The following is a 26,787-nucleotide window of genomic DNA, read 5'->3' as shown; positions in this document are numbered from 1 at the left end:
TTGATTTGCAAGATTGCAAATGAATGATCCTTTGAACTTCTAGTTCACATTGACTTGTACGAGGATTGAGATGGGACATAGCAGATGCGTTCTAAGTAATTTCTCATCGTTTTTCAGGAATCGACTTTTCTTCCCTTAATGACTGGAAAACACTCTCATTAAAATAAAAATCTACAAAACGGGTTGTAAAAACATCGCTTGTCAAAAGTTCAAGATATCTTATAATATATGGAAAATCAAAGCCTGCATAAATCCTAAGTCTTCATTGGGGACCCATTTTGGTGCGTTGTGTAGGTGCAATTGGTACATATATTGCATAACTAAAGATTCGTAAGTGAAAGATATTTGGTTGTTTTTCAAGCACAAGTTATAAAAGGAAGTATTCATGGCAAGTTGCAGGTCAAATACGGACTAAAGCTGCAGCATGCATAATTGCATGTTTCCCAAGCAAAAGTAGGTAATTTGGCTTTCATTAGTAATGGTCGAGCTATTAATTGGAGACGTTTAATAAATGATTCTACTAAGCTATTTTAGGTATGAGTATAAGCAACAGGATACTCAATATTTATCCCTACTAACATGCAATAGTCAATGAATGTTTGAGACGTAAATTCGTCAGCATTATCAAGACATATTGTCTTAATTAGATAATCTGGAAATTGTGTTCATAATCTGATTATTTGTGCAAGGAGTCTAGCAAAGGCAACGTTACGTGTAAAAAGGAGACAAACATGTGACCACCTAGTAGAAACATCTATTAAGATCATAAAATAACGAAATGGTCCACATGGTAGATGGATAGGCCCACATATATCCCCATGTATTCTTTCTAAAAAGACTAGTGACTTAGATATGACTTTAGTAAAAAATGTTTTGACTATCAATTTACCTTGTGAGCAGGCAACACATGAGTATTTATTAAGTAAAAGAATCTGTTGGTTCTTTAATGGATGCTCATGTGAGTGTTCAATTATTTGACACATCATTGAAGACCTTGGGTGACCTAGCCTGTCATGCCAAAGGACAAAAACTTTTGGATCGTTGAACTTTTGGTTCATGACAACATATGATTCAATAGGCTTTATAGTTGTATGACACAACCCAGAGGAGAAAGCCAAGAGTTTTTCCATTATAAGCTTCTAGCCAGATATAATGGAATAATGTAAAGATATTCTACATTATCTTCATTCACAGTTTCAATATGATATCCATTTTTGCTAGAATATAAAGTGTCATTTATATAGAATCTAATTTCATTTGGTAGTGTTATGTCTGCTCTTCCAGAGCCTTTAACTAAGTTTATAGTAGTAGATATGGTACTTACATTAGCTTTTATTAATGTCAATTTGAGGAAATATCTTTTATCTCAAAGAATTGTGCGTGTGGTTGCATAGTCTACGAGACATACATCATCCTCATTCATTTTGAGATCAAATAACACATGGATTTTATATATAACTAATATTTAAAAAAAAACAAGGCATAATGTAAATAACAAAAGAAAATCGGATGTGAATATAAGACATAATAATATATATTTGATATATAAAGCAACATCAATCAAAGTTAATACTCTCATCATTTATTAAATGGTTTGTTTTTTTGCTAAAACCTCTAAAAAAATCAATATCATAGTAGGTTAGGTTCAATTCATCACCATAGGTAAAGTTCATCTCTATCTCTTTTCCTTTTGTTTTTATTGATGCTTGGTAAAGGTCGACCAAATGTTTGGGCGTACGATAAGTACGTGACCAATCCCCTTTCATATCACATCTATAATAATTATTCTCATGGTTTTTAGGAGGTTTATCTTGTAAACACTTCCCATTTTCTTGTTTTGCCTCGGTATTATTCCACTTCTGATGGTGTAATGAGACTTTTCTTTTCTAAGAATTTGATGAATTATTACCATAAGAACCGTGGTACCGGGGATTTCTTCCACGACCATGTCCTCGTCCTCGTCTACATCCACGTCCACGAGTTTGGGACGATATTGCATTTTCTTCAGGGAATGGTTCAAATCCAGTTGGATGAGATTGGTGATTTCTCATTAAAAGCTCATTATTTTGTTCAACAACAAGAAGACATGATATTAATTCAGAATATTTTGTAAATCTACGCTCTCGATATTACTATTGTAAGAGCACATTCGAGGCATGAAACGTAGTTAAAGTTTTTGTTAACATGTCTTCTTCTGTGATTTTTTTCTCCACACGGCTTTAATTGAGAGTTGATTTTGAAAAATACGGAGTTATATTCTCTAACAATTTTAAAATCCTGCAAACTTAGATGCATCCAATCATATCGAGCTTTTGAGAGAATCACAATTTTCTAGTGGTCATATATTTCCTTCAAATTACTTTATAGAGTAAAGGGGTCTTTTACTGTAAGATACTCATTTTTTAAACCTTCATGGAGGTGATGGCAAAGGAAATCAGCGTTTTTGCGCGATCCTGCAGGGATACTTGATTTTCTTCTTTGATCGTAGCTCCAAGATTCATTACATCAAGATGTATTTCAGCACCAAGGATCCAAGATAGATAGTTATTTCCTGAAATGTCAAATGTCACAAATTTAAGTTTTGTGAAATTCGACATTGTCAAATAACTTCATATTTATGACAAAATAATATTATTAGAATCAGTTATAATAAATTGATGACATTGGTATAACTTTTGATTATAAACAAAATCAAATAATTTTCTTATAACTTTTAACAATATATAACAAAACAAAATCTAACAACAATATAAATATGTAAAATTTTATTATATATAAACAACTTCAAGTTTAAGATACGAGAATTACCTTCAAAGTAATTCATACTGATAATGTGTTGTAAAATGAGGATAAATGCAATACTAATAAAAGTATAGAACAACTATATATTACTCGATAATAATATGTAATGGGGAGGAAGGGATCATAAAGGAGAACTGAAAAAGTTTAGAAAATAAGATAATAAGAGAGAGAGAATGAGAATGAGAATGAGAGAAATAGATAAATATCTTTATTCGGGATGCTCTTGTACAAATGATGGAAGGCCTTTTATAGGTTTTCGAAATGGGAAAGTTCATAAATGAACTTAACGGTAACATTAAGGTGGTCATTCACCACCCATTTATAACAATTTAAAAAATTTAGGATTATTTTTTCGATATATTTTCATTTTAGTGAGTGAAAACCTATTTTTCCCTAAATCAATAATTACCTCTTTTAAAAAAATATATAAACTTTGGTTATAACATCACTCAAATAGTTAATAATTAAATACATTTAAAAAATTATAAAATAATATATATAGAGATGGAAAAAATGATATTATAGGAAAAAAAGAAGACAAAACTTGCATTAAATATGAATTATAATTATATAGATGAAAGAAATTAATTTTTAAATATATTAATCTAATATTTTATTTATTATTATAATAACAAGTTGATCCTTTTTTTTTTCTTCATATTTACTTTATCTACTTTTTTTTTTTTCATGTATTAAGCATGATGAATTTAAAGATAAAATCAAATTAAAGCGGAGTCAAACACTTCTTACGGGCCAAGGAGAAAAATATTACATTATAGTTATGGTAATTAATGTTATTTATTATTATTAAAATAATAAATACTTTCAAATATTAATTATGAAAATGTATCAAATTAAACAATTATAGTATTAAGAACATTTTTTTTAAATATATAAAAAAATTGTCAAAAATATTTTAAGGAAATCTAAAAAGAAATAAAAATTAGAAAGAAAAATCATTAGAAAATTTCAACAATTTTAATCATTTTATAACAAGAACCCTTGGAAAATGTGAAAAAAATAAAAGTAGAAAGGAAAATTGGAAGAAAATAAAAAATATAAACAAAGTCAATAAATTATTTTTATATACTTCTTCAAATTTATTTCACTTATTTTCCTTCATTATATAAAAATAAAATAATTTTAAAATGTATAAATTTTTAACTAATTTTAATTATATTTAATTTTTTTTTTTTGTATTTTTCACGACAAATCCAAATATGAGAAAACCACTTTTCTTAACAATTTTTTTTTCTTGGTACTTTTCGAAAACCAAACATAGCCTTAAAATTTTTTAAAGAATTCAATCATTTCTATGATAGATTTTGAGATTTTTCACATGGAAGTGGTGTGGGCATTTAGGTCATATTGTGTTATAAGCTAATTTTATTTATTTATACCTTAGTCTCGTTTCCAAAGACCCAAATTTTTCTACATATTTTTAAAAGTGGAGATTAAGATTTCCATAGATACCAAATCAATACATTTTTTTTTTTTGGAATATAAAATAGTTGAAAATAAAGTTTTTCACTTAAAAGTTATATTTCATATAATGAATCATCACTAAAACAATAGTAGTTTAAAAAGTATTATTTTTTATGATTTAGTTAAGCCCAAGAAGACAAAATCATAAAAAAATAAGTATGAAAGGGAAAAAAAATTTAAATAAATAAGAAAAAATAATTACCAATACTAAATGAGATTTTATTTATTGTTTAATTTTAGTTCAATCTTAATATTTTATTAGTAATTAATGGTATTTTTTTTTGTTGCTATTATTTTTAAAATTAAATTTATATTTTTTAAAGGGGGCAAATTTTCCATTTTGGTTTTTATTTTCCTATGTGAGATGAGAGTGATATTGTAATTATTAATTATTTTAGGTGGTAAAGAAATAACAATGCTGTCTCCCTTTAATAGAATGTCAAAGAAAATTTACAACCACATTTTTCATATCCTCATAAATTTCCATGACAAACTCTATCATTCATAAAAATTGGGTTCTAAGAAAAATATACATATGAAAAAAAAATTGAAATTTGGTTTTGCAAGAAAAAAATTTAAAATAAAATAAAATAATTTAGAAATACATTTTCCATATTTTTTAAACTTAATCTAAAAGAAATAAAGATAAAGATATTTTAATATTGTTGTAGATACGAAAGTTTTAATGCAAATAATGTTACTTATAACTATTTTTCCATAATTTAAAATATTTATAGAGATATTTCTAATAACAGTTTTTATTTTATAAAAAAATATATTCACTCCTCTTAGAAATCTCCAACCCAAAACTCTAATACTAGTTTATCGAGTCAGTAGAAACTTTAATTCAAATAATGTTTGTTTAAGAACAAAAAAAAAAAATTAAATAATTCACACAAACGTATACCAGGTTTTAATTTCAGTCAAACCTAAGTACCTTCAAAATATCTCATATTTATTCATTCTTTATTATCTACACTATAAACCATGCTACATTAGTAGTCTCTAATTTTTTTACATCTCTAACCACTTTATATAATATTTACTATAGATGACAATGAGATGAGTTTTTTGGGAATCCGCCCCTAATGGGATGGGTTTGAGATTTTTTTTTTAAACCCAAGATAGGTTTATATATTGCCTTATCCCACCCCGATCACATATAAAATTATTTTAATTTTTTCTATTTTTAATATGTAGATGATGATGATGATAATAATAATAATAATAATAATAATAATTTTCAATAACATAAGTTATAAAAATATAATAATTTAATTATCTATAAAATATATTTATTTTAATACAATTAAAAATTAAAATAATTTAAAAATATTAAAAAATAAAAAGTTAAATATATTTTATAAATAATTAAAAAAATTTAAAAACATTAAAAAATTTTCAAAAAAAAAGAAAGTTAACACACATGAGACAGTCCCAACCCGTTTAATTTGTTTATTTATTTATTTTTAATGAGCCGAGAATGATAATTATTTTGAATAAATAAGATCAGGTTAAGATGCCATGACCAATCTCAAACCAACCCTCTTATATCATTTTTCCATGATAAAGGATAGTCCTAACAACTTTTCTTATTTTATAAAAAAATTAATATTATAATGACACATGAATACAGAAAATTATACAATATTATTTACAAAAAATAACCTATATAAATTATATTCATATTTTCAACCCATTTAAACATACAAAATTTAAAATCATAATCCTTTTTCAAATATGATATGGAAAGATATTTTGACATTTAACTTAATTTATGAGATGAAAAAAATCCATAAAATAAAAATATATTCAAGTTATTATTATTAGCGTGATTTTATTATTCTTTTTATCCCACCTTCATAAATCCTATTTCAATTTTAATCTTAAATATGTTTATTTTAATTTTAAATAAAAATATATGCAAAGGACACAAAACACATTTCAATTTTAACACATAATAATTTTTATTTTTTATTTATTATATTTATAAATTTAATTTTTAAAATAAAATTAATAACGCCTATGCTTTTGCTTTCTAGTAGATGTTTAAATGTAAGGAAAAAAATAATTCAAGAAAAAAAATTAAAATAAAAAAGAAAGGAAACAAGAGGACAGCAAAGCCAGAAACTGAAGCAGATATTCATAATATAGAGGTAGAAGGAGAACGCATTCCTGGAAAGTGAGGGAAAAAGAGAGGGAGGATGAATCAAAACCAGGGAGGCAACGATGCAAGGCACGACGATGATTCTGCGCTCTCTGATTTTCTCGCTTCCCTTGTAGACTACACTCCCACTGTATGATTTTTCTGTTGGCCTAAAACTAACTTTTTTTTTTCTTTTTCTTTTTATTTTTTATTTTTTGAATTTTTATAATTTTCTGTGTTTGTTCTTTCAGATTCCAGACGAACTGGTGGAGCATTATTTAGCCAAAAGTGGGTTTCAGTGTCCCGATGTTCGATTGTAGGTACTTTTTCCTTTTTAATTTTTATTTAACTTCTTTTTATGTATTCGTTTATTTAGCCCTGTTTGGTTTCCTAGAAAACTGAGAATTTTTATTTTTTTGATTCTATAGTTAGGCTGTTTTGGTTTCCGAAAATGCTTTTTAAAAATGACCTGACTAAGCCATATGTTTGCATTAGGTTGTTTTTTATGGTGTTGCGATCAATGATGATGAAAGATCTCTGATTTTTATTTTCTCTCATTTTCTCAGCAACATGCCAGTGAATTTTGTATATATTTTACCTTTCGATGGCTATTGTTTTGACATGGAACTATATGTACATGGAAACTGTGTGAGTAGTATGATTTCGTTTAGTTTTAGGGTTTAGTGCATGTTGACGGCCTTTTTTTTTTTTTTTTTGGAGAACTTGTCTTCTATTGAAATTATTAAAGCTTTGTTTTGGATTTTGAGCCTGATGGAGGAAGGGTGTGAGTTTTTGGAATATAGTTGTATAGTTGAATGTAAGAAAGATATAAATTTAAGTCAGTATCAGTGTTCGGTAAAATTAGCTTGAGCATGGCCATGTAACTTGGCAAGCAAGATGGTCATACATGGAAACTTAAGATGGTATTTTTTTTTTTTGATAGATAAACACAAATATATTAAAGGGCAAAGGCCACCAAGCATACAGGAAGTATACAAATCAGCCTAAATCGAGAGCACAAAAAACAAGCACCCTTACCCTCCCTTAAGTGGCCGCTAGCCACTCCAAAAAACCTAAGAGTGAAGAGGACTCTTCTCCAATATACACCCTAGCCCAACTCCACAAGGTACAAACAAAAGAATTTTTGAGTTTCTGTATGGAAACTTAAGATGGTATTGAATTGTTATGGCAATACAACTCAAACTTTGTTGGGCTCTAGACCACTTTTTCTCTTTCATTCACGATCCTAGAGTAAGGGTATGCCGGTATGGGTGAAGCTAGATTTTTGGAAAGATGTTTTGGAATAAGAAGGTTTGGGTCTAAAGTCTAATAAGAAGTGGAGGAAATATGTGGAGTGTAATTATTTTTCCTGGTAAAAAATAAATAGATTTTGAGAATAGTTGAAGGGTGACCTTTTAGAACTTGTTGCCATGGAGAGAATTTTCTGATTATTGAGGGAAAGCTTAAAGAGGTAGAAGCATGTCAAGAAGGTGGGAAAATCGTTTATTTAGGTTATTCTGTCCTGGAAATTCTATATCCTACGTAGATATAAATAGTTTAATTAGTAAGTGTTTAGCAAGTAGTTATTCTGGCAAGTACTGTAATTGTATAGCAGGTATTCTTCATCATATCTACATTTTACTCCTCACATTATGGTAACAATGGATCAATGAAGTTTTTGCTTTTTTTTACCAAGTTTCTAATTTGAGGTTTGCTGAGAGTCTTTTCATGCATTATAAACTATCTGCTTAAGTGTTTATGAAGCATTTTATTTTTAAGAAGTTTGAATCCTATTTGATTAGTATATTGATTAGCTTTGTTTTTAAAGTCCTTTACTTGTTTGGGAAGTTTTTTGAAGTCTAGAAATAAGTTCCATTGTACTAAACGAACAGAGAATTTAAAATGGACTAGTCTTTATTTATATAAGAATATTGTCTTTGACATCCTGGGTTGCTGCCTAAGTAGTTTCTTTCTTTTCCTCTTTCTTTCATCCTCTTTCTCAGTTGCTGCTTCTATGATTTTGCTCTTCAAGCAATTCTCCATTAAAACACTTAAACCAATCTATAAAAGATCCTATCTCAATGTTGGTCTCTTTTACTCTCTTTCTAAACCTTTGACTGTATCTCAATGGTTATGTCAGCACATTCCTTTGGAAGACAGCCATAGCCTCAAGGTTTTGATGTGCATCCTATATTATTAGGCCACTTCTAATACCAAACTTGTTAGAGCACAAAAAGAACAATGGGGTACTAATCAATTTTTTCATGTAAAGAATTTGTTTAAAGAAAGAGCTATCTTTTTGGGGAGGGAAAAGAGATTTTCAAGACGGGTATATGCTGGGATGGTTTCTTATACTCCTTGTATACTCCTTATATGAATGTCTATATAATCTCCAGATGCTCAACCAACTTGAAAACTTGGTCAAAGCAGTTGCTAATCCACCCATTTTAAGGCGTTCTTTTACAACCTATAAAATGCAAAGATGCTTGGATTTTTAAATCACCATCTAAGAACCTATACGTATACCCTATATTTATCGCTCTTGTAAACTTTTATGTTTGGAAATTTCACATCACAATTCAACATAATGAACATGATACTTTTATGTAATGCTCCTTTATTTTGAATTTACTTCCATGAATTCACATTTGTGGACCGTTTTTCCAGGAAACAGAAAATGAGATTGGTCTTATTTACTTGATACAAGTTTTAGTGATATCTCAGTTACCCTGGAAGTTGTAATGGTTATTGAGAGAGTTCAGATAATGCTGTAGCCAACACTTGCATACATAATCACTTTTACTTGATGCTGTACGTGTGGCATAAACCATATGGACATAAAAATGTTCATGAGATCCAGGAAGCAGGGAGCCGTGCTGTCACCTACTTTTCCACTTAATGTGATTTACCTTGGGAAAAATTCTAGACATATGCATGTAAAATTGATTTGCTCAGTCAGGACTTGCTATTTCTTTCCTTTTCTTTTATTAATGTCCCTCTCTTTTGGTTCATATGAATCCTGTCTTCATACACTTGAAACTTTCCTAGAAGTTTATGGATTAAGTCATAGGCTGCTCAAATTTCTGTAACCAATAAAAATTTTTATCTTTTAAACTCTTATTCGAAATCTTTGATAAATTAATGATCAAAAGTTTTGGTTGTGTTATCACTTTCCTTTCAACGGAAAACCTTAGGTGCTACCATATTCTTTGAATTAAAAACAGAGTGCAATTTGGATTCCTTTTTTTTTTTTTTTTTTTTTTGTGTAATGTAAACGGAAAGATATTTATTCAATAAGAAAAGGAAATTAATGAGTTATAACCTGCTTTGGAGGATGATGATTTCTTTAAAATCAGAATTAGACATCCTGGATATGTATCATGGTGCATTGGATTGACTTCTCCTTTGTTTTGCAGAATTAGACTAGTAGCTGTTGCCACTCAGAAGTTTGTCACAGAGGTTGCTAGTGATGCACTTCAGTATGTTTCTAAATTCTAGTTATGCTTGTATATAATGAAAAATTCAAGGCTTTTCTATGATCTGGAGCTGTGTGCATGGATGCCTAGAAGTATTAATGTTTTCTAAAAGAGGATTGGGGGTTATGTGTGAGGGAATGGTGATGGATGCATAGTCATTCTTTATGTAGGGTTCTTATCTATAGGAGGCCAACTAAATGGGATGGTGAGGTGCCAACAGTTTGAGAGGATGGGTGGAGCAGAGTGAGAGGCGGGAGGAAATTGAAGAGAATGGTAGTGAAATCAAGAAGAGAACTTAAGAGACCAGGAAAATGGTAACTTCTTTGTTGGACGTGAAATGAAGCCTTTTTATACTGCTCCAAAATTGTAACTTCCATATTAAGGATCAATAATGATGTGAAAGCATTTGGAGATGACATGTGTCCTAAAGACACATTGGTCCCCTCTCCCTCCAAATTATGGTTAGGACTTGTTCAATGCATGTTAGTCCCACATTGGCTAACCTCTAACTCTAATCACTAAACCATGACCCTCAAATCAGTCTTAGAATTCTTGACAGTGGGAAGGCCAATTCCACTATTATATGCATTAAATCCGTTTCGAATACCCCTTGCTTTGCTCTTGACTTGGGCAGATGTATTAACATCTAGGTGTCATGTCAAGGGTGAAACATTCAAGGGGGATATGGGAGATTATTACCAGAAGTATTACAGAGGAAACATCTTCCTCCTGAGAGGAGCGAAATCATTAACCCTCTCAGTTGCACTTAGTATCACCGTCACCGAGAGGTAGAGTAGGATAGACTCCCTAAGCATCTGCCATAAGTGGACATTCATGTTCCATGGGTAACCCAGGAATATATTTGGAGATAGGACTCTATGTCCAGATGATGTAGCTCTATGACATAGGAGCTATGTAGGGAGAACATGGATGTGTCAATGCCTTGGAGATCAAGGGTGAGATGCACTACATGTCATGTTAGTGGAGAGTTGTCTTGAGCATGTGTAGTATGTACCAAGACATGTGGCATCTTGTAATTGGTCCTATCATGATGGAGCTCATGTGACGTATATTAGGCACTCAGTACACCATGAATTGTCCAGGTGGATTTTGCAAAATAGAATATTAACAGTTATGTAACTCACAATGTATGTTTTAGGTTTGAAACAAATGGTTGTAAGGGTTGCAACTGTGGTGCACATGTAGAATATGGAAGGCCTTCTTATAGGAAAAAGGAAAGTAAGATGAAACAAAAAAATTTGAAGCTATTCAGGATTCCAATGGTCACATGACCCTTTGTGAACCAAGAAATGAACCACCTTGGCACCCTAGCAACATACATTGACGCTCCCATACAAATTGCTATTCTTCTCCCATAAATTGTTACAATGTTTTTTGGATGTCCCTAAGAATTCTGAATATAGAGAGAGGTTGGAGCATTCCTGCAACATCAATTAGAAAGAACATAAACCATAAGTTATCAATCACTAGGTAGTAGAGCAGCATATGGTCCATGCTTTCTTACACATGCAACCCTTATTTTGAGTTATGTCTTCTAATTGGTTGATGGTTAAAATTTTAGCCCAACTGCCACCCCCACCAAACTGCCTCCATTATGTGTCTAGGAGGCCCTTTTTGGATCACCTTTGGAAGCTAAAAGCTCTTTTTAAAGTCTAATTACATCTTCTATTTGTGTGCAGGTGATTTTAAATATAACAGCTTTTGACTTTAAAAAGAACTTATATGAGAAGCTGTTTAATGTTTAATACAACTTTCATAAGTACCAAGATTGTTCCATTTGACATTATGACTTGGACTTTGGCTTTCACTTGTTGGCTAAAGCAAAATAAAAACTATCCTAAATGAGGCTTTAGGCTGGAAAATCTTCCCTTCTCTCCACCATCTTATGATAATATTCAACCAAGATTTTCTTATCCAAAGTTAGCATTCATTGCAAGACATCATCCTCATCCACACATATATTCATCTCATGAATGTGATTCAACAAAGTTGTGACATCACCTAGCTCCCAATTTTGACAAATTCCTCAACAAATCTTGGATTTGAATGCTTAATATGTTGTGGGAGCCCTAACACCAACTAGTATGTCATCCATATTTATTTTTTTTGATAACTGAGGAACCTTCCATGGCCAAGCCCTTAGGACTCTCCATGAAGACCCAAACCTCGGGGTGCTAACCACCCCGCAACAACCAACATTGGGTAAATTCAGGGTATCATCAGTGGTAGGATTCGAATTCAGGACCATGTGCCAATTACTAGGACCACACTTCGCAGTGTTCACCCTGACCAATTGGGCTACCTTGGCAGGTAAGTATGTCATCCATATTAGTAGCACAAAGTTTGAAAATATCTCCTTAAGAGATCCCTCCTCATGTCAACCATCATGCTAAAAGAAGTATTCTTTTTTCAACTTGAAAGTGTAATGAATAGGAACTTTACCCTCCCTTTTTATCTCTTTTCATAACCCCCCAAAAGAAGCCTCTTATCGCCTTAGAGCACCAACCTTATCTCCTTTCCTGTAATTTTGCACACATCAATCATCTCCCACAACTATCCCTTTTTCTGGTTATGCAAATTTATCCTCTAGATAATATATAATTTAGAAGGATATGTGAGTGTTTCATACACATCTTCCAACTGCTAATCTCAAAGTATTCACCATAAGTGTCCTATTTGTTGCCTTAAAGACTTTTACTACTTAGACCTCCATGAGTGGTTTCCAGCTTATTAAGTACACCATGCTCATCCTTTATTCCACCTCATGGGCCTTCATTCTCTCTCATTTTAATTCTTTTCCTAATTAAACCTAGAATGATGAAAGTTGGATGCAACTATAGGGAGGCAAAATTTGTCCATTTATTAATTACCACATGTCAATGGAAGGCTACTCATAAATTGACACATGTCCTAAGCAGTCAAATTAAAATTAATTTTAATAATTAAATAAATAAGTTAATTATCAATTTTAATTTAAAAATGAGTTACACACAAAATAGGAATGATCTCCTAGTTAAATGTAAGATAAATATATTTTAATATTCCAACAAAAAAACTTTAAAGATAATTCAGGAGAAGCTCTCTTAACCACTATAAATAGGGAGGCCTCCTTAGCTTTAGAAAAAAACACATCGATATAGAAGAGGAGACTTCCACCCTTGAGAAGAGTTGGAGAAAACTCACCTCAATGATTCAAGGGTTCTTTAAAGCCTTCAAAGGCTAAGCTTAACGATTCGAAGATTTGAAGATTAAGTTCGAAGTTTTGAGATCAAATTCAAAGATTCAAAGATTCAAAGATCAAACTTAAAGATTCAAGATTAAATTGAAGGTTTAAAGATTTAAGTTTCAATATTTGAAGATTAAAATTCAAGTATCTTCCATCTGAGATTAAGCGTCTTGTCCTTAACTAGCATTATCAAATCAAAGATTCAGGCATAGGCCTAAGCCAAGCTAAAGTCAAGTATATGCTCAAACCAACCTAAGGTCCAAGCCAAGGCTAGGCTAAGCTAAGGTACAAACACAAGTCTAAATTAAGCACAAGTCCAAGCACAAGCCCAAGCCCAAGCTAAATCAATATTCAAGACCAAGCCTAAGCCAAGCCAAGGTCTAAGTACAGGCCTAAGCCAAGTCAAGGTATAAAGCTTAGGCCCAAGCCAAGGCAAGTATAAGCCCAGTCCCAAGCCAAGCTAGGGTTCAAGTCTAGGCTCAAGCCTAACTAAAGTTTAAACATTGGTCCAAAGCTAGCTAAAGTCCATGCACAAGCCTAGCTAAGACTAGGTCTAAGTCCAAACTTAAGACACATTAAGGCCTCAGCCAAGGTTAAAGTCCAAGTCAGGTTCCTTCTTAGAAGAATAGAGGATAGTGTAGGGAATGTACTCATAATCCTACAAATTCATGAAGAAAACATTTGTTTGCCAAATTTTCTTTTTTTAAGGAAATTTGTACATATAAATTTCTGGCATGAATTCCATGAGGTGTACAAATATTATATTTAAAAAGGAAAATTTTGGCAAAGCAAAATTTTTATTTATGAATTTGTAGGATTTTGAATGTAGTCCCTATACTATCCTTTGTTTCCTTTGAAAAGGGTCTTGATTTAGGCCTTGACCTTGTTTTGACTCTAGACTTTTGTTTTGGCTCAAGCCTGTGTTTGGACTTTGTCTTAGATCAGGCTTGTGCTTGGACCTCGGTTTTGACTTGATTTTATGTTTAGGCTTGGACTTGACTTGGATCTTGGCTTGACTTGGGCTTATGCTTGGATATTGGCTTGACTTAGGTTTGTACTTGAATCTTGGTTTGGCTTATGCTTGTCCTTGGATTTTGGCTTAGCTTAGACTTGTGCTTGGATCTTGGCTTGGCTTGGAGTATGTCTTGGATTTTGGCTTGGTTTAGGCCTATGCTTGGATTTTAGCTTTGCTTGGGGTTGGTCTTAGGCCTTGATTTGACTTAGGTTTATGCTTGGATCTTGGCTTGAATAATGAATAGTTGATCTTGGATTGAAGATATCTTGAACTTTGATCTTCAAATTTTGAATTTTGATATTTGAACCTTCAAACTTGATATTCAAATATTTGAATTTGATCTTTGAATGTTCAAACTTGATCTTGGAGTTTTGAAACTTGATCTTGAAATCTTTGGACTTGATCTTGAATTTTTGAATTAGATTTTCAAATCTTTGAGCCTTCGAGCTTAATCTCGAATCTTCAAACTTGATTTTCAATCTTTGAGCTTGATTGTTTTGAAGAACTCCTTGAATCCTTAGGTAAGCTTTCTCCCACTTTTCTCAAGTGTAGAGGTCTCCTCATCTTTGTCGATGTGTTTTTTGTGAAAGCTAAGGAGACCCTCCTTTTTATAGGGGTAAACAAACCCTTTTTGGTAATTATCTCTTAATTTTTTGGAATATTAAACTCTACTTATTTATATTTGAGTGGCTGGTCGTTTCTATTTGAATTAAAAAAAATGATAATTAGCTTATTTATTTAATTATAAAAAATAAATAATTAATTAATTTTACATTTTACATTTGACTTGGAGATCGTTCTTATTTTGTGTATGACTCATTTTTTAATTAAAAATGATAATTAAGTACTCTTTTGGATATACTTCCTATCTTTTTTTTTTTTTTAAAAAAAGGCAGTAACTTCTATATAAAATATAGTAACTCTCATATAAAAAATATGAACTTACATTATATTCTTAAAAATTACTTTTAAAATTTGAGGTAGTAAATTAAACACTTTTTAAAAGATGCTATCTTTTTAAGGTTTTGCTTTTTATATAGGAATTACTATTATTTTTTGTTTTTGAAAAACAAAAAAGGATAGTAATTCCTCTATAAAACCATGGAGAGTCCTAAGGGCTTGGCCATGAAAGGTTCCTCGGTTATAAAATTTAAAAAAAAAAAAAATCATTTTTTGTTTTTGAAAATAGAAAATAAAAGTGCATCCAATGACATCTAATTATTTAATCATCAAATTAATTTTAACTTGACCACTGACATGTGCCAATTTAGGATTGGCCTTCCATTGACACATGATGATTAGTAAACGGACAAATTTTGCCTTTCTACAACAACATGCAAGCACACTTGGTTGTGTGCTTTTAACCAGACTAACTTTGCTCCCTTTTGATGAATACTATCTCTTCCAAGCAACTGATGTTTCAACTCTCAATAATGGATCCACACTGATTTACTTTTGTAAGAAGCACCTAAAGGAATACACACTTGTTGGCAAAAGCCAAAGAACCCACCTTACAATTAAGTTATGAAGTCAATTCCTCCACATCCTCCCCCATCCTTACCGAGAACTTACCTTTCTCCAAAGGTTATTCCCCCATCCTTACGGAGATATTATTTTCTCCAAATTAACCTTTGTACTTTGGACCACCTTGAAAAATAACACAATGAAGATTCCTCCTGCCCACACAAAATGTTTTCATCAACATTCAGAAGATGAGAAACCTACCATCTCTTAGGTTGTTTAATAACCTCATAGGACAGAAATTTTACCTATTTCTAATTTTCTACCCCATAATTTGGATATGGTATAATGGCTATTGCAACATCCTCTAAGTGTATCTTCTGTACACACATATAAATCAGCCTCCTAAGAAACTGAAGGAACAAACTCAAAGGTATGGGTTTGAGTCATATTACTTGTTCCCTTTTTCATAATTCTATTAAATATTAAGATCAAAGTTTTTCTATGAGTTGGAGGTTTCTGCATGGATGCCAGTTAGAATTTATGCTTTTATGCCAAAGACCTATAACTGCAATTTGGGCCAAGGAAAATGTGGCATCAATGGGCTGCAGGTACAACATGAACAAATCAATTCTGTATTAGGATTTGCACTCTTTGTTGCTTTTTAGTTCACCCCCCTTATCAGGGGGATAAAAGGAAAAAGGTAAAATCCCGTTCTGGCCCTACTTTCTGGATCCATAATGCAAACCCAGACCACTTTTGAGTTAGTCAAACCAGTGGTTGGAGGCTATTGCCATAGGACAAAAGGTACAGATTGCAAGTAGGATGAGCTTTTAAATGTCTTTGTTTGTTTAGGACATTACTTCATTAATAAGATTCAAAGGACCTTGATTTAATATTTGCAGGTTGAATTCTTGTAGGCTATCATCTTAGAGTACTCTGTTTATGCTGGGCAGTTCTATTAAGCTCCATTTAAGATAAATGGTGCTGGAAGATGTTATATTGTTTGTGTATTCTAATGTAGGCAATGCAAAGCAAGGCAGTCAGCAGTAGTCAAGGACAAAAGGGATAAACAGCAAAAGGTGCGTGAGTTAAATGCTTGTTTTTTCCATTTCCTTCTTGGATGTTCTAATTTTGTTGAGGTATCAGGATAAGCGCCTAATCTTGACAATGGAGGACCTCTCCAAGGCTCTGCGTGAGGTAAGCACCCTAAGTGGCTAAGTCTTAATAAATCATTCTTGGCTTGGAGAGGCAAAATTCTGTATGCTATCATTATCTTTTCTGTTTTATTTTTAAATTTTATTTTATTATATCTTGGTAGAGATTTTTATGGGACTATGGCTGCTTTGATTCAAGAGGTCCCATATTTCATTTCAATATGACTCATGAATTTTGTTTGGTTGGAGTACAGATGTGGGAGGTTAGGGGCAAACAAAAAATGTTGCCTATCAGGGAAACATAAAGAAGAACAGAAAGAAAAATCTTGATCAGGTTGTAGAGACTGAAAAGAAAGCTAATTAGAGGGGAGTATATTATGTAGACATTTGGAAATATTAAAGAGGAGCCACTGGACCTTTTTTCCTTTAAAAGGTATTAGGTATGGTTTATCTGACCTTCTTTAAGTGGAGTTAGGAGCCATATGAATCTGAGGGGGCAGTTGAATGCAATTTTTATACCTTAACATAGAGACCTAACAGTTGACATTTCTAATTCCTTCTCCATATCTTGGTTAGTACTTTTATAAAGATTTAATTAGTCCTAACTTTGATTTTGGTTTGTATTTAATTACTAATTGATTTAAGATAGGAAGAAAAGGGGAAGAGAAAACTGAAGACTTATAATTGGGTTAGAGAACAAAGGAAAAATAAGGAGAAAATTAGAATGTAGAAGGAAAAGTAGGTTTAATGACTCTTCAAATCTCATTTATCTTTCACCGAGGTGGCTTTTATATGGACAGTTTAGAGAACATGTGGATGAAACAAATCAACTGAAGTTTTAACATGAATCTTTACTACTTGGTAAACTTAAAACGTGATAATACCAACATAAATCCTGATAAATTTGATAGCGAAACAAAAAGTATTTAACTAAAAGATAAATCCCTGTTGCCTACTAAAAGGTTTAAACTATACTATTCCATATAAAAACATTGGATACTAGAGTTTTGAAGAGTTCAATTTGACAAAATAAGAATTTAATGTCTAGGTTCACAAAATGCGCAAAAATAAAATTTTAAAATTTTTAGAGTTGATTTTTAATTCCAAATTCTTTCTAGGTATAGGTCCTTATATGTGTTGATCTATTTATCTTTATGGGTAATCTCCTACATTCTAACTTTTCATGTTCGTCATTAGTCCTTTCTAACAGAAAACTTAAAGAAAAAAGAAAATGTAATATATTGTGTAAAAGTTCTTAGTCACCAACCATAACCGTCATCCTTTTCAACGTCAACCATGTAAACCATTTAAATGAAAATTCTCTAATATTAGTTGACAACAAGAATTTAACGTTTCATATAGAATTATCTTACCTTGTTCTTCCTTTTATTATCAATTTCTAACCTTTTGTACATTTTAAATAATTAATATAATTATTCTTTTAACAAAAAGATTTTGAATTTAATTTTTCTTAAAATTTATCAAAAATAATTGAAGGTGTGTGGATCGTTGTATTAGGTATTGTGTATTGTATATGTATAGTAAGATACACCTAAAATAAGATACAGATTGTGATTTCCATATATAAAAAAAAAATCTTATCATTGTATTGTATTGGGTATGTCGTAAGTTTTTGGAAACTATGATTTCTTAAGTTTCTAGAAGATACAGAATACCAAATAGAGAGATTAATGAAAGGTCTCTGTACCTGATCCAAAGGCAAATTTGAAGCCTGCTATGTGTCGTTAAATATGTCTAAGATGAGTCCAGTCTTCTTCTTAACTTCTTCTGCAATTAGGCTTCTCCTACTTAAAACTAATTTGAAGCAGAAGATAAATATTTGGTAAGTGGTGCAATGGGTTTGAAAGTTCGATTAATTAGTGAAAAAGAAAAAAAAAATGGAGCTTAGTGAATACTTGAAAAGATATTTGAAACAAAAATTGGCATTTGAATTTGGTTTGACTGAAATTCTTTGATGCTTGATTGGCTCAAGTGGTGAAGGATGGGGAGGTTTGTGGGAGGTTCCAGGTTCAAGTTCCAATGGGGACAAAATTTAGCTATCAAAAAATGCTTTGATGCCCGATTGATGCAAGATAGGTAGTATTATAAAAACAGAATAGAGTTTTAAAGAACAGAGAGAAGAAAATAGGGGAAAAAGAAGTAGAAAGGAGGAAGAAAAATAGGCAGCAAACAATGAGGATAATGAATCTTCAAATCTTTTATTATTCACTGAGGTGGTGTTTATGTAGGTAATCCATTGCACATTGATTAAAACTTTGAAATAAATTCATACAACCTGGCTAGATTAAAACATGATAATACTAAAAATAAATCCTGATAGATTTGATAATGAAAACATAAACAAAAATCCTTGCTAAAAGACAAAAATTCCTATGCGTACACTTGCCATAAGTTTGAAAACATGTCTCCATGCTAGGTGTCTAAAACAATCTTTGCCTGGGAGTTCTGACTTCACTTCCTTTTGTGTTTGGCGGGGCAAATCTATGTTCTGGATGAGTTGGTTTGGGCCAGATGTAACCATCCATGAGGAGAGGTCCTCTTTGGAGATGTTGTGGGATGGTATATCTTGTTGCTCCTTTGGGCCTTCACAACAAAGGAGTTTGCATGTGTGCCTTCATTGGTTTCTATGTGATCTTGTAGCCTATTCCCTACAAAAGTTGTTTGTTGGTTCTTCATGCTTGAAAGCCTTCACCCATCTCTCTTCTTATCCCTTCACTCAGTAGTTGGCTTAGGTTGAATTTTGATGGATGTTCCTTTAGATATCTGGATCAATCAGGGACTCTAGGATGTAAATTAAGTAATCAAGAAGGAATGTTGTTTCAGTCTCTCAAAGTCAGTATCTGATGGGCTTAAGAGATGCTAGCATAACAGAAAATATTCTGTTCTGGAGGATCTTGAAGAGGCTTTTGATGTGGTGATGACTGATTTGCCTCTTGAGGAGACATCCGTTGTCACTATCCCATGTAATGAGGATGAATGATCTTTACCTAAAGATGTGTCATTACTTCTCAGCACTTGGGAAGGCTATTTCTAACACCATTGTGTTGTATCTGGATTGTGCAGTGCTTTGCAGCATTTTTTCCTCTCATTTTTTTTTCTTTTAATTCTTGTGTTCTTGTTGTCTTTTACACTGGCTCTTCAGAGAAAATAAATGATGTTTAAAAAAGTGGCCATTAAAATTTCAAACAGATTGTAGGCTATGCCTTTCTGACTCCTGTTCTTGCATTTTGGGGGGACAGACAGGGTGTCGCTATGCACAGTGTTAATATTGACATGAATTTGGGGTGAATAATTAGAGAAAAAAATTGTCAAATGAAAAATGAAAACATATGCTGCAACCGTTTTTCTTGTCTAATGCAAGGCCATTTGCAATTGTCTAGTGTATACCTGGTTCTCTCTGAGGATGATTAACTGGTTTATAATATTATCGTTGAATGTGCAGTATGGCGTGAATGTGAAACATCAAGAGTACTTTGCAGATAGCCCTTCAAGTGGGATGATCCTGCTTCAAAAGACGAATGAGCTGACGATCAAGTTGATCTGTATAACAATTTCTCAATGTTTTTAAATTCAAGCCCCGTACACATTTTGCTTGGTTTTCAAACTTACTCTTGTTAGTCATGCCTATTGTTTTGTATCTCCTTTAAACCATGAAGTTTTTATTATAGGCAGCTGCTGTCTACCTATTATCCCATCTTATTGTTAAAAATAGTAGGTTTTTATCTATTTGTGATCAAGTCCTCCTACCCAATAAAAGTGGAAATCTTTTCTCCTTTGCTTCTTTCTTCATCTTTTTATTTATTCATTTTTATTTGATCTTTAGACTCCATACTATGATCAAATCTCAAGAATAAATTAAATAGAAAATAGATCTGCCCTTTGAAAGATGCAGCGAAACTAAAGCATGAGCAAGTCTGATGTATCTCAAGAAGCCATAATATGAGTGCCCTTGGTAGTGGTTCCTGCTAGAGCATACATTGCTTTCCACAGTCACACTTACCTAAAAGACTAAAAAGGATGGGAAGAGAAGGGAAAGAGGAGATACTTTTCAAAACCTGCTTTTTGTTTTTAAAGAAGATTAACTATCTCATGTTATTCGATTTGCATATTATAAACCTAAAAATATGTACCATTAAATAACTCTCAACGAGTTCATGTTATAATCGTTGTCCAAAATACATCTTTGACATCTAAATAAAATTTTAACTTTGATATTCTAATTAATAAGTCAAATTTTCCATTTAAGAGATGTTTTATTGAAGGAAAAACAAATTTGAATAGACAATGATTTTTATATTAATAACTAATATGATGATCATTTTTTACCCTTCAAGTCATGTTTTTTATAAGTCCTTAGAAATGTGATCATGGACTCCTAGAACCCACAATTCCTTCTTGTTTGCCCCAATTGGAATTTCTTATCACACAAAAACTTTTAGAAAATGATGTGTTTATGCCCAATTTTGAAATCCCAAAACCATGTGTCACAAAATCTTTTGAATGCTCCTCTTTTTATGTTTTATTTATTTATTTATTTATTCTATTTTACTTTACAAACTTACACATCTTTTCAAATGCATTGACCTTCTTCTTTTTTATTTTCATTAAAAATGAATAATAACATTGAAATCTTTCAATAATGAAACATAATATTTTAAAAAATTACATGTTTTATTTATTTTAAAACAAATATTAAATTATAAGAAATGGATATAAAATAATTTGATAATAATTTTTTTAATAAATATTATTATGATTTTGCCTATTATTGTTGCGAGCAATAAGTACTTGAGGTTTGGGTCCCAGGAAAAGTCCTAACGGGTTGATCATGAAAGGTGATTAAAAAAAAAAAAAAGTTTTAAAAAAATTTAAAAATTTTTATTTTAGGTAATTGTTTAAAAATAACCATTTTAAAAGCGATTGGAAGGTTTTTCAGAGTTTTCTTCTACATTTGCGATCTGAATTCGACTCTTGCTTGCCGGCGGCGATCTCTCCGATAGTCTTGTTATAGGTGAATAAATGTCGCTCCTTTCCTATGTCACTCCATCTATTTTTGCTTTGTTTGAAGATTGGGTATGTTTGTGTTGTGTGTTGGGGTCACGCTTCCTCTCTCCAGCAGCAGGATCCTTCCCTGCCGCGGTAACCCGGATAGGAGTCGATGGCGACCTAGCTTCCTCTCCGGCAGCGGGATCCTTCCCTTCATATGGCTTCAAAAACAGTCTATTTATTTATTCTGGAAATGACCCATTTTTGGAAGGTGGAAAAATGTTGATCCATTGGACTAAGCTCGTATTTCTTCAATTTTTTGTTTTAGAACCTTAAGCATTGGTTTATGACCTGTTGTGGAGTTATCTTTTGTTGATTAGATGAGTCAACATTAAAGTCCATGACATTTCTCTTCTTCTGTTGGGGTTTTCAATTGAATTTCCCATTGCTTGTTTATTTCCTCGTTTTAGTTCCTTACTATTTGAGGTTCCTATTAATTGTAGGAGATTTATCCATAGTTTGCTACCATATAGAGTCAGAAAGTATCACTTCCATACAAAATGCATTTTAACCCTTCTGTCAGTGCTTAGTGGTAATGCTCACTTTGCATCTCCTCACTCTTAGAGAGACTAATTCATCTCTGCAATTGCCCAATATTGCCTTGGGTAAGTTGTGAATATAAAAGCCCTTAGTTTCCATTCCTTAAACGCTTTACATCTGTTGCCTTTTTTCACATTGCAGTACATGCGAAAGTATTTTTAAGTTATCAACAATTTACAGAATTGTAACCTGTGTGCAAGTGATGCGGAGTATTCAATTCTGTTCGTTGACAGTTTCAAGTGGAAAATCTTGGTTTTCATTAGAGTGATATAACTGTACTTAGAACCATTTACTTTATTGATTATGTATTTCCGTAAGTATGTTGGGTTTTTTTTTCAACTGATTAATCAGTCAATTCAGGAAAAACCCTTATGGTATGGTTTAAACAGAAAAAGACATGCACATATAATGATTTGGGTGGGTATTAAGAAATACTCCGTTCCATATTAACTTGTAAGTACTTGGCCAATCCAGTTTTTTCCTTTGCTTCATTGTTTGGGCAAACTAATACTGGCACACATACATTTGTTCTCGGCACTTTGGTTGTTTCTTTTTTACCCCTTTTTCTGGGGAATGTAGAAGCCTCGGTGTCTGATGAAAAATCATTATTTCTCCTGCATAAGAAGTTATTAGCAATACATGTTGTTTTGAAATTGGTTTCCTAAACAAACTATATTGTTGTTTCATTAACTATGAGCTTTTAGAAGATGAGTCTATGTGGCCTTATCACGAACTAGTCTGTCCTTGAATTTAGTCAAAGAATGGTGCATATGATTTTCTTTCTTGTTTTTTAAACTAAGGTCATCTCTACTAGAGTATGCTCTAATCTTTATTGTGCTATAATTTTTCACAGAGAAAATGGATCCTGATTCAGTTAAAACGACCTTGTCCAATTTAGCATTTGGAAATGTAATGGCAGCAGCTGCTCGAGATTATCAAAAGGTGCCTCTTTCATTTTCTTCTTTCTTTCATTTAAGAACAGTCTCTTCTCTGGCTCTTAGTTTGCTACTGGCTAGTATCTACCATTCAGAAGCATGATATGAGACTATCCATTGAAAGGCATGACGTGGACTTGATCTTAATATTGCTTGCTGCTTGCTGCTTGGTACAACATGATGAAAACTTGATTTTAGCATTCCATGCTATTTGTTACCAAAAATAACTCAGGCAATGCACAATAGTTATTCCACAGGTTGATTTACATTGCCTATGTTCACGGATTTGATAGGAAGAATTTCTCTTTCTTTAGGAACAGGACTTGAATGCTTCTTCCCATTAGTTGTTAAGAAACTCAAAGAATGTTATGTGCCTTTTTTTTTCCCCTGGAAACTGAAAGGTGTGACATTGTACCTAAGAGGGGCTTAGAATGGAGTGTGTTACCTGTTGGAACCACCTTTCAACATCAAGTCTCATAAGTAATGCAATATTTTCTATCCACTAATGTTTTGATTTTGAACCTCTTGCACTGGAGGGAAGGTAACTGAGTATTATGGTGAACCTGAAGACCTGACATTCTTATGCATAAGCTAGTCATCCATAATAAGAGGATTAAAACAATGATACTAACTTTTTTTACTCCATGATTGAGTGTTTCAGAGGTTTACGTAAATATAACGGAATAATGGTGAAGGTGGCAAGTCTGATAGCTTGCAGAAAACCTTCCTCATAATTCATGAAAATTAATGCGACAACATCTTATTCTGGTCTTGCAGGAAGTGCTATCTCAGCAGAAGGCACAAGCTTCCAATTCAATCAATCAGGAGGTTGATCTTGATGAGTTAATGGATGTAAGTGGGATAATGCATCTATGTCATGTCTTCTTTTTAATGCACTTATTTCTTTTTACATGAATTTACTTGCATGGGTGATATCAGGATCCAGAGCTGGAAAGATTGCATGCAGATAGGATTGCATCTCTTAAGGTCAGAATTCGATCTTTGTGAAATGAACCTATATCTTTAAATATTGAGATACGTGGTAATCTTTCTGAGAATGGTGAAGTATTTACCCTATGATTTGTTTGATAGAAAGAAGCTGAGAAGCGACAGGCTTTAAAGAAGCAAGGGCATGGAGAATACAGGGAGGTAACTGAGGCGGACTTCTTGGGTGAAGTCACTGGGAGTGAAAAAGTAATTTGCCACTTCTACCATCGGGAGTTCTACCGGTGCAAGTAAAGTTTCTCTTCATACTTGCACGCACTCGCACTCTTTATTCACACATGTCAAAAAGGAAGGGTGTTGAGGGGTTGGATATGACCATGTCCCAGCTCTTATTGTGCTTTTTCCACTCTATCTCTCTCTCTCACACACACTTATACGCACATGTCTAAAAGGAAGTGTCTTGAGGGGTTGGATATGACTGCCCCAGATCTTGTTATGCTTTTTCCAGAATTCATCTAGTTTCTCATCTAGTTTGCAATAGGTGAGGTTAAATTTATTGCAATGAGTTAAGATTTTGTTTGGGTAAATTTCCGTAGAAGAAGATAAAATTATGTGACAGGAGCGTTAGTTTCTCTCTATCGATGATGCATATATATCAAACATCAGTAGAGGAGAGGCTAGAGTGAAAAATGACACGTACATGGACATATTATCTTTTGGCATGTGCCTTCATAAGCCCATGTTTAGAAGCAGTTTTCCTGACACTTTCACATTGATGCATAAGCCTCTCTCACATCAGTGAGCTCGCATTTGTAAGCTGTTGTTGGAGGTGTTCTCTTGAACCTCTGTTTACATGGATGCATGTATTTGCAGATTAATATTGTGTTCCTATTGTTTGATATTTCTAGGATAATGGATAAGCATTTGAAATCCCTTGCACCAAGGCATATGGACAATAAGATTATCAAGCTGGATGCAGAGGTCAGTTTTCCTTAACTCTTTTGTTCTTGTGCACAGTGGAACTGAGGAAAATAAGATCTCATTGTTAAAAGTGAAATGCAGAATGCACCATTCTTTGTCGCCAAACTAGGAGTCAAAACTTTGCCTTGTGTCATCTTATTCAGGTCAGGCTCTCTCTAGTACTTTTTCACTGCTCCATTTTATATTTTATGCTGCTCTTTGTAATTTTGTGAGAAGCATGTCAGTGATGTAGAACTTCATTTGGTTCCCAAGAAGAGAAAAATTGGAATCTCATTACTACCCTCTACCTCCAGTAGTAAAATTCCAGAGTTTCTTGTCTTGTTGCAAATGGGGCAAAATAATGCACACTTGTATAGATTGCTTAAAGAAAACCAAGCAGAAAATCAATCTGAAAGATACGCCAAAGTGCACTGGCATATATGCTTGACAATTTCATGCCATATCAGACTATATTTCTTTTTTGGATTAGATATATAACTTGGAAATATACAACCATCTCTTTCAGAAAAGGGATTGCAGTAGATAGGTTGATTGGGTTTCAAGATATGGGAGGAAAAGATGATTTCGCCACTAGGACACTCGAGGCTCTACTTATAAAGAAAGGTAAAACCTTTGTCTAGTATAATTTGCTATATCTACTGGGTAGTGCTGGCTCTAAACCATTATTTTACAGGTATAGTTAGTGAGAAGAAAAAAGATGAAGATGATGAAGACGGGGGTTATCCTGAAAGCAGACGCAACACAGTGAGATCATCTATGGATCCAAACTCTGATTCAGACTGAAATGGAAAAAGTAATTGAAGAGTTCAATTGTGATTGTGAGTTGCTTTTGGAATGCTTATTAGTGTGATATTGGTTTCATAGCCATAGGCATGAACCAATAAACAGCTGAATTAATGATGGTATTTGGGGAGAGAGGAAGTTTGAGTATGTTCCTGATCCTCCTTAGGATATCCCAGAGGTCATTGTAGATTATTTGGTTTCATTTTAATTAAAGCCTTGGAATGGTCCTGTACTTATGTATGGATGAAGAGGCTTGAGCTACAAAGCGGGAAGAAAATTCTAGATAGAGATTGAGCTTGGGTATATTTGAATATGAGAAAAACTACTATTTTTGGGTGCCTTGAGGCAGTGGAATTGGGTATATTTCAAGTTAGCCATATAATGAAATCAGAAAAGCAGAAAATTGGGTCCGTTTGGGTCAGTTTACTTGGAACCTATCCGTTTCTGTAAGTATTCTGGCTCAAAGCCCGAGCCGGACAAGATCAAGCCCTGGATAAAAGATCCGGTGGAGGGTGAAGTATAGCTGATTTTCAAACAATTTATGGTGAATATATTGATGATTTTTTAAATGATTTGTTTTTTCAAAAAACGATTGCTACCAACGGGCAACTACTCATCATCCTTATCGAAGGGTCAGAAAAGTTTTATAATGTACTACTCTTGCTCAAAATTAATTCAATCAAATCTCAACCGCTCAAAATATGTTATTAAATTATTAATAATTGTAGTTTAATTTAAATATTCTAA

General features: G+C 32.5%; 1 protein-coding gene and 1 pseudogene across 2 annotated transcripts; both read left to right on the top strand.

Annotated features, from left to right (window-relative positions):
- The first annotated feature begins 6,418 nt into the window (after positions 1–6,418).
- On the top strand, positions 6,419–20,332 carry LOC117930676 (annotated as a pseudogene).
- Positions 20,333–21,713: 1,381 nt separating this feature from the next.
- On the top strand, positions 21,714–26,308 carry LOC117930675 (thioredoxin domain-containing protein PLP3A-like). Of its 2 annotated transcripts, none has more exons than XM_034851309.1 (9): positions 21,714–21,821; positions 23,250–23,338; positions 24,109–24,183; positions 24,271–24,318; positions 24,424–24,566; positions 25,185–25,257; positions 25,339–25,400; positions 25,763–25,860; positions 25,931–26,308. In XM_034851309.1, the coding sequence occupies exons 2-9, from the start codon at positions 23,255–23,257 to the stop codon at positions 26,038–26,040; spliced, it is 693 nt and encodes a 230-aa protein (XP_034707200.1). In that variant the 5' UTR covers positions 21,714–21,821; positions 23,250–23,254; the 3' UTR covers positions 26,041–26,308. The 2 variants fall into 2 exon arrangements, with proteins under 2 accessions (XP_034707200.1, XP_034707201.1); XM_034851310.1 differs by lacking the exon at positions 21,714–21,821 and adding an exon at positions 21,884–22,067.
- The last annotated feature ends 479 nt before the right edge of the window (positions 26,309–26,787 follow it).

This window comes from Vitis riparia, chromosome 14 (assembly GCF_004353265.1).
Source record: "Vitis riparia cultivar Riparia Gloire de Montpellier isolate 1030 chromosome 14, EGFV_Vit.rip_1.0, whole genome shotgun sequence".
In the NCBI taxonomy this organism is placed as follows: Eukaryota; Viridiplantae; Streptophyta; class Magnoliopsida; order Vitales; family Vitaceae; genus Vitis; species Vitis riparia.
Note: the sequence above shows the minus strand (reverse complement) of the source record. Positions and strands in the feature narration are given on the sequence as shown.

Bases quoted from the DNA above. Each gene is read 5' to 3' on its own strand.
- LOC117930675 (XM_034851309.1), top strand. From the start codon at position 23,255: ATGGATCCTGATTCAGTTAAAACGACCTTGTCCAATTTAGCATTTGGA. The intron at 24,319-24,423 runs GTCAGAATTCGA...TTTGTTTGATAG, and splicing joins ATAGGATTGCATCTCTTAAG to AAAGAAGCTGAGAAGCGACA. The intron at 24,567-25,184 runs GTAAAGTTTCTC...TGATATTTCTAG, and splicing joins CGGGAGTTCTACCGGTGCAA to GATAATGGATAAGCATTTGA.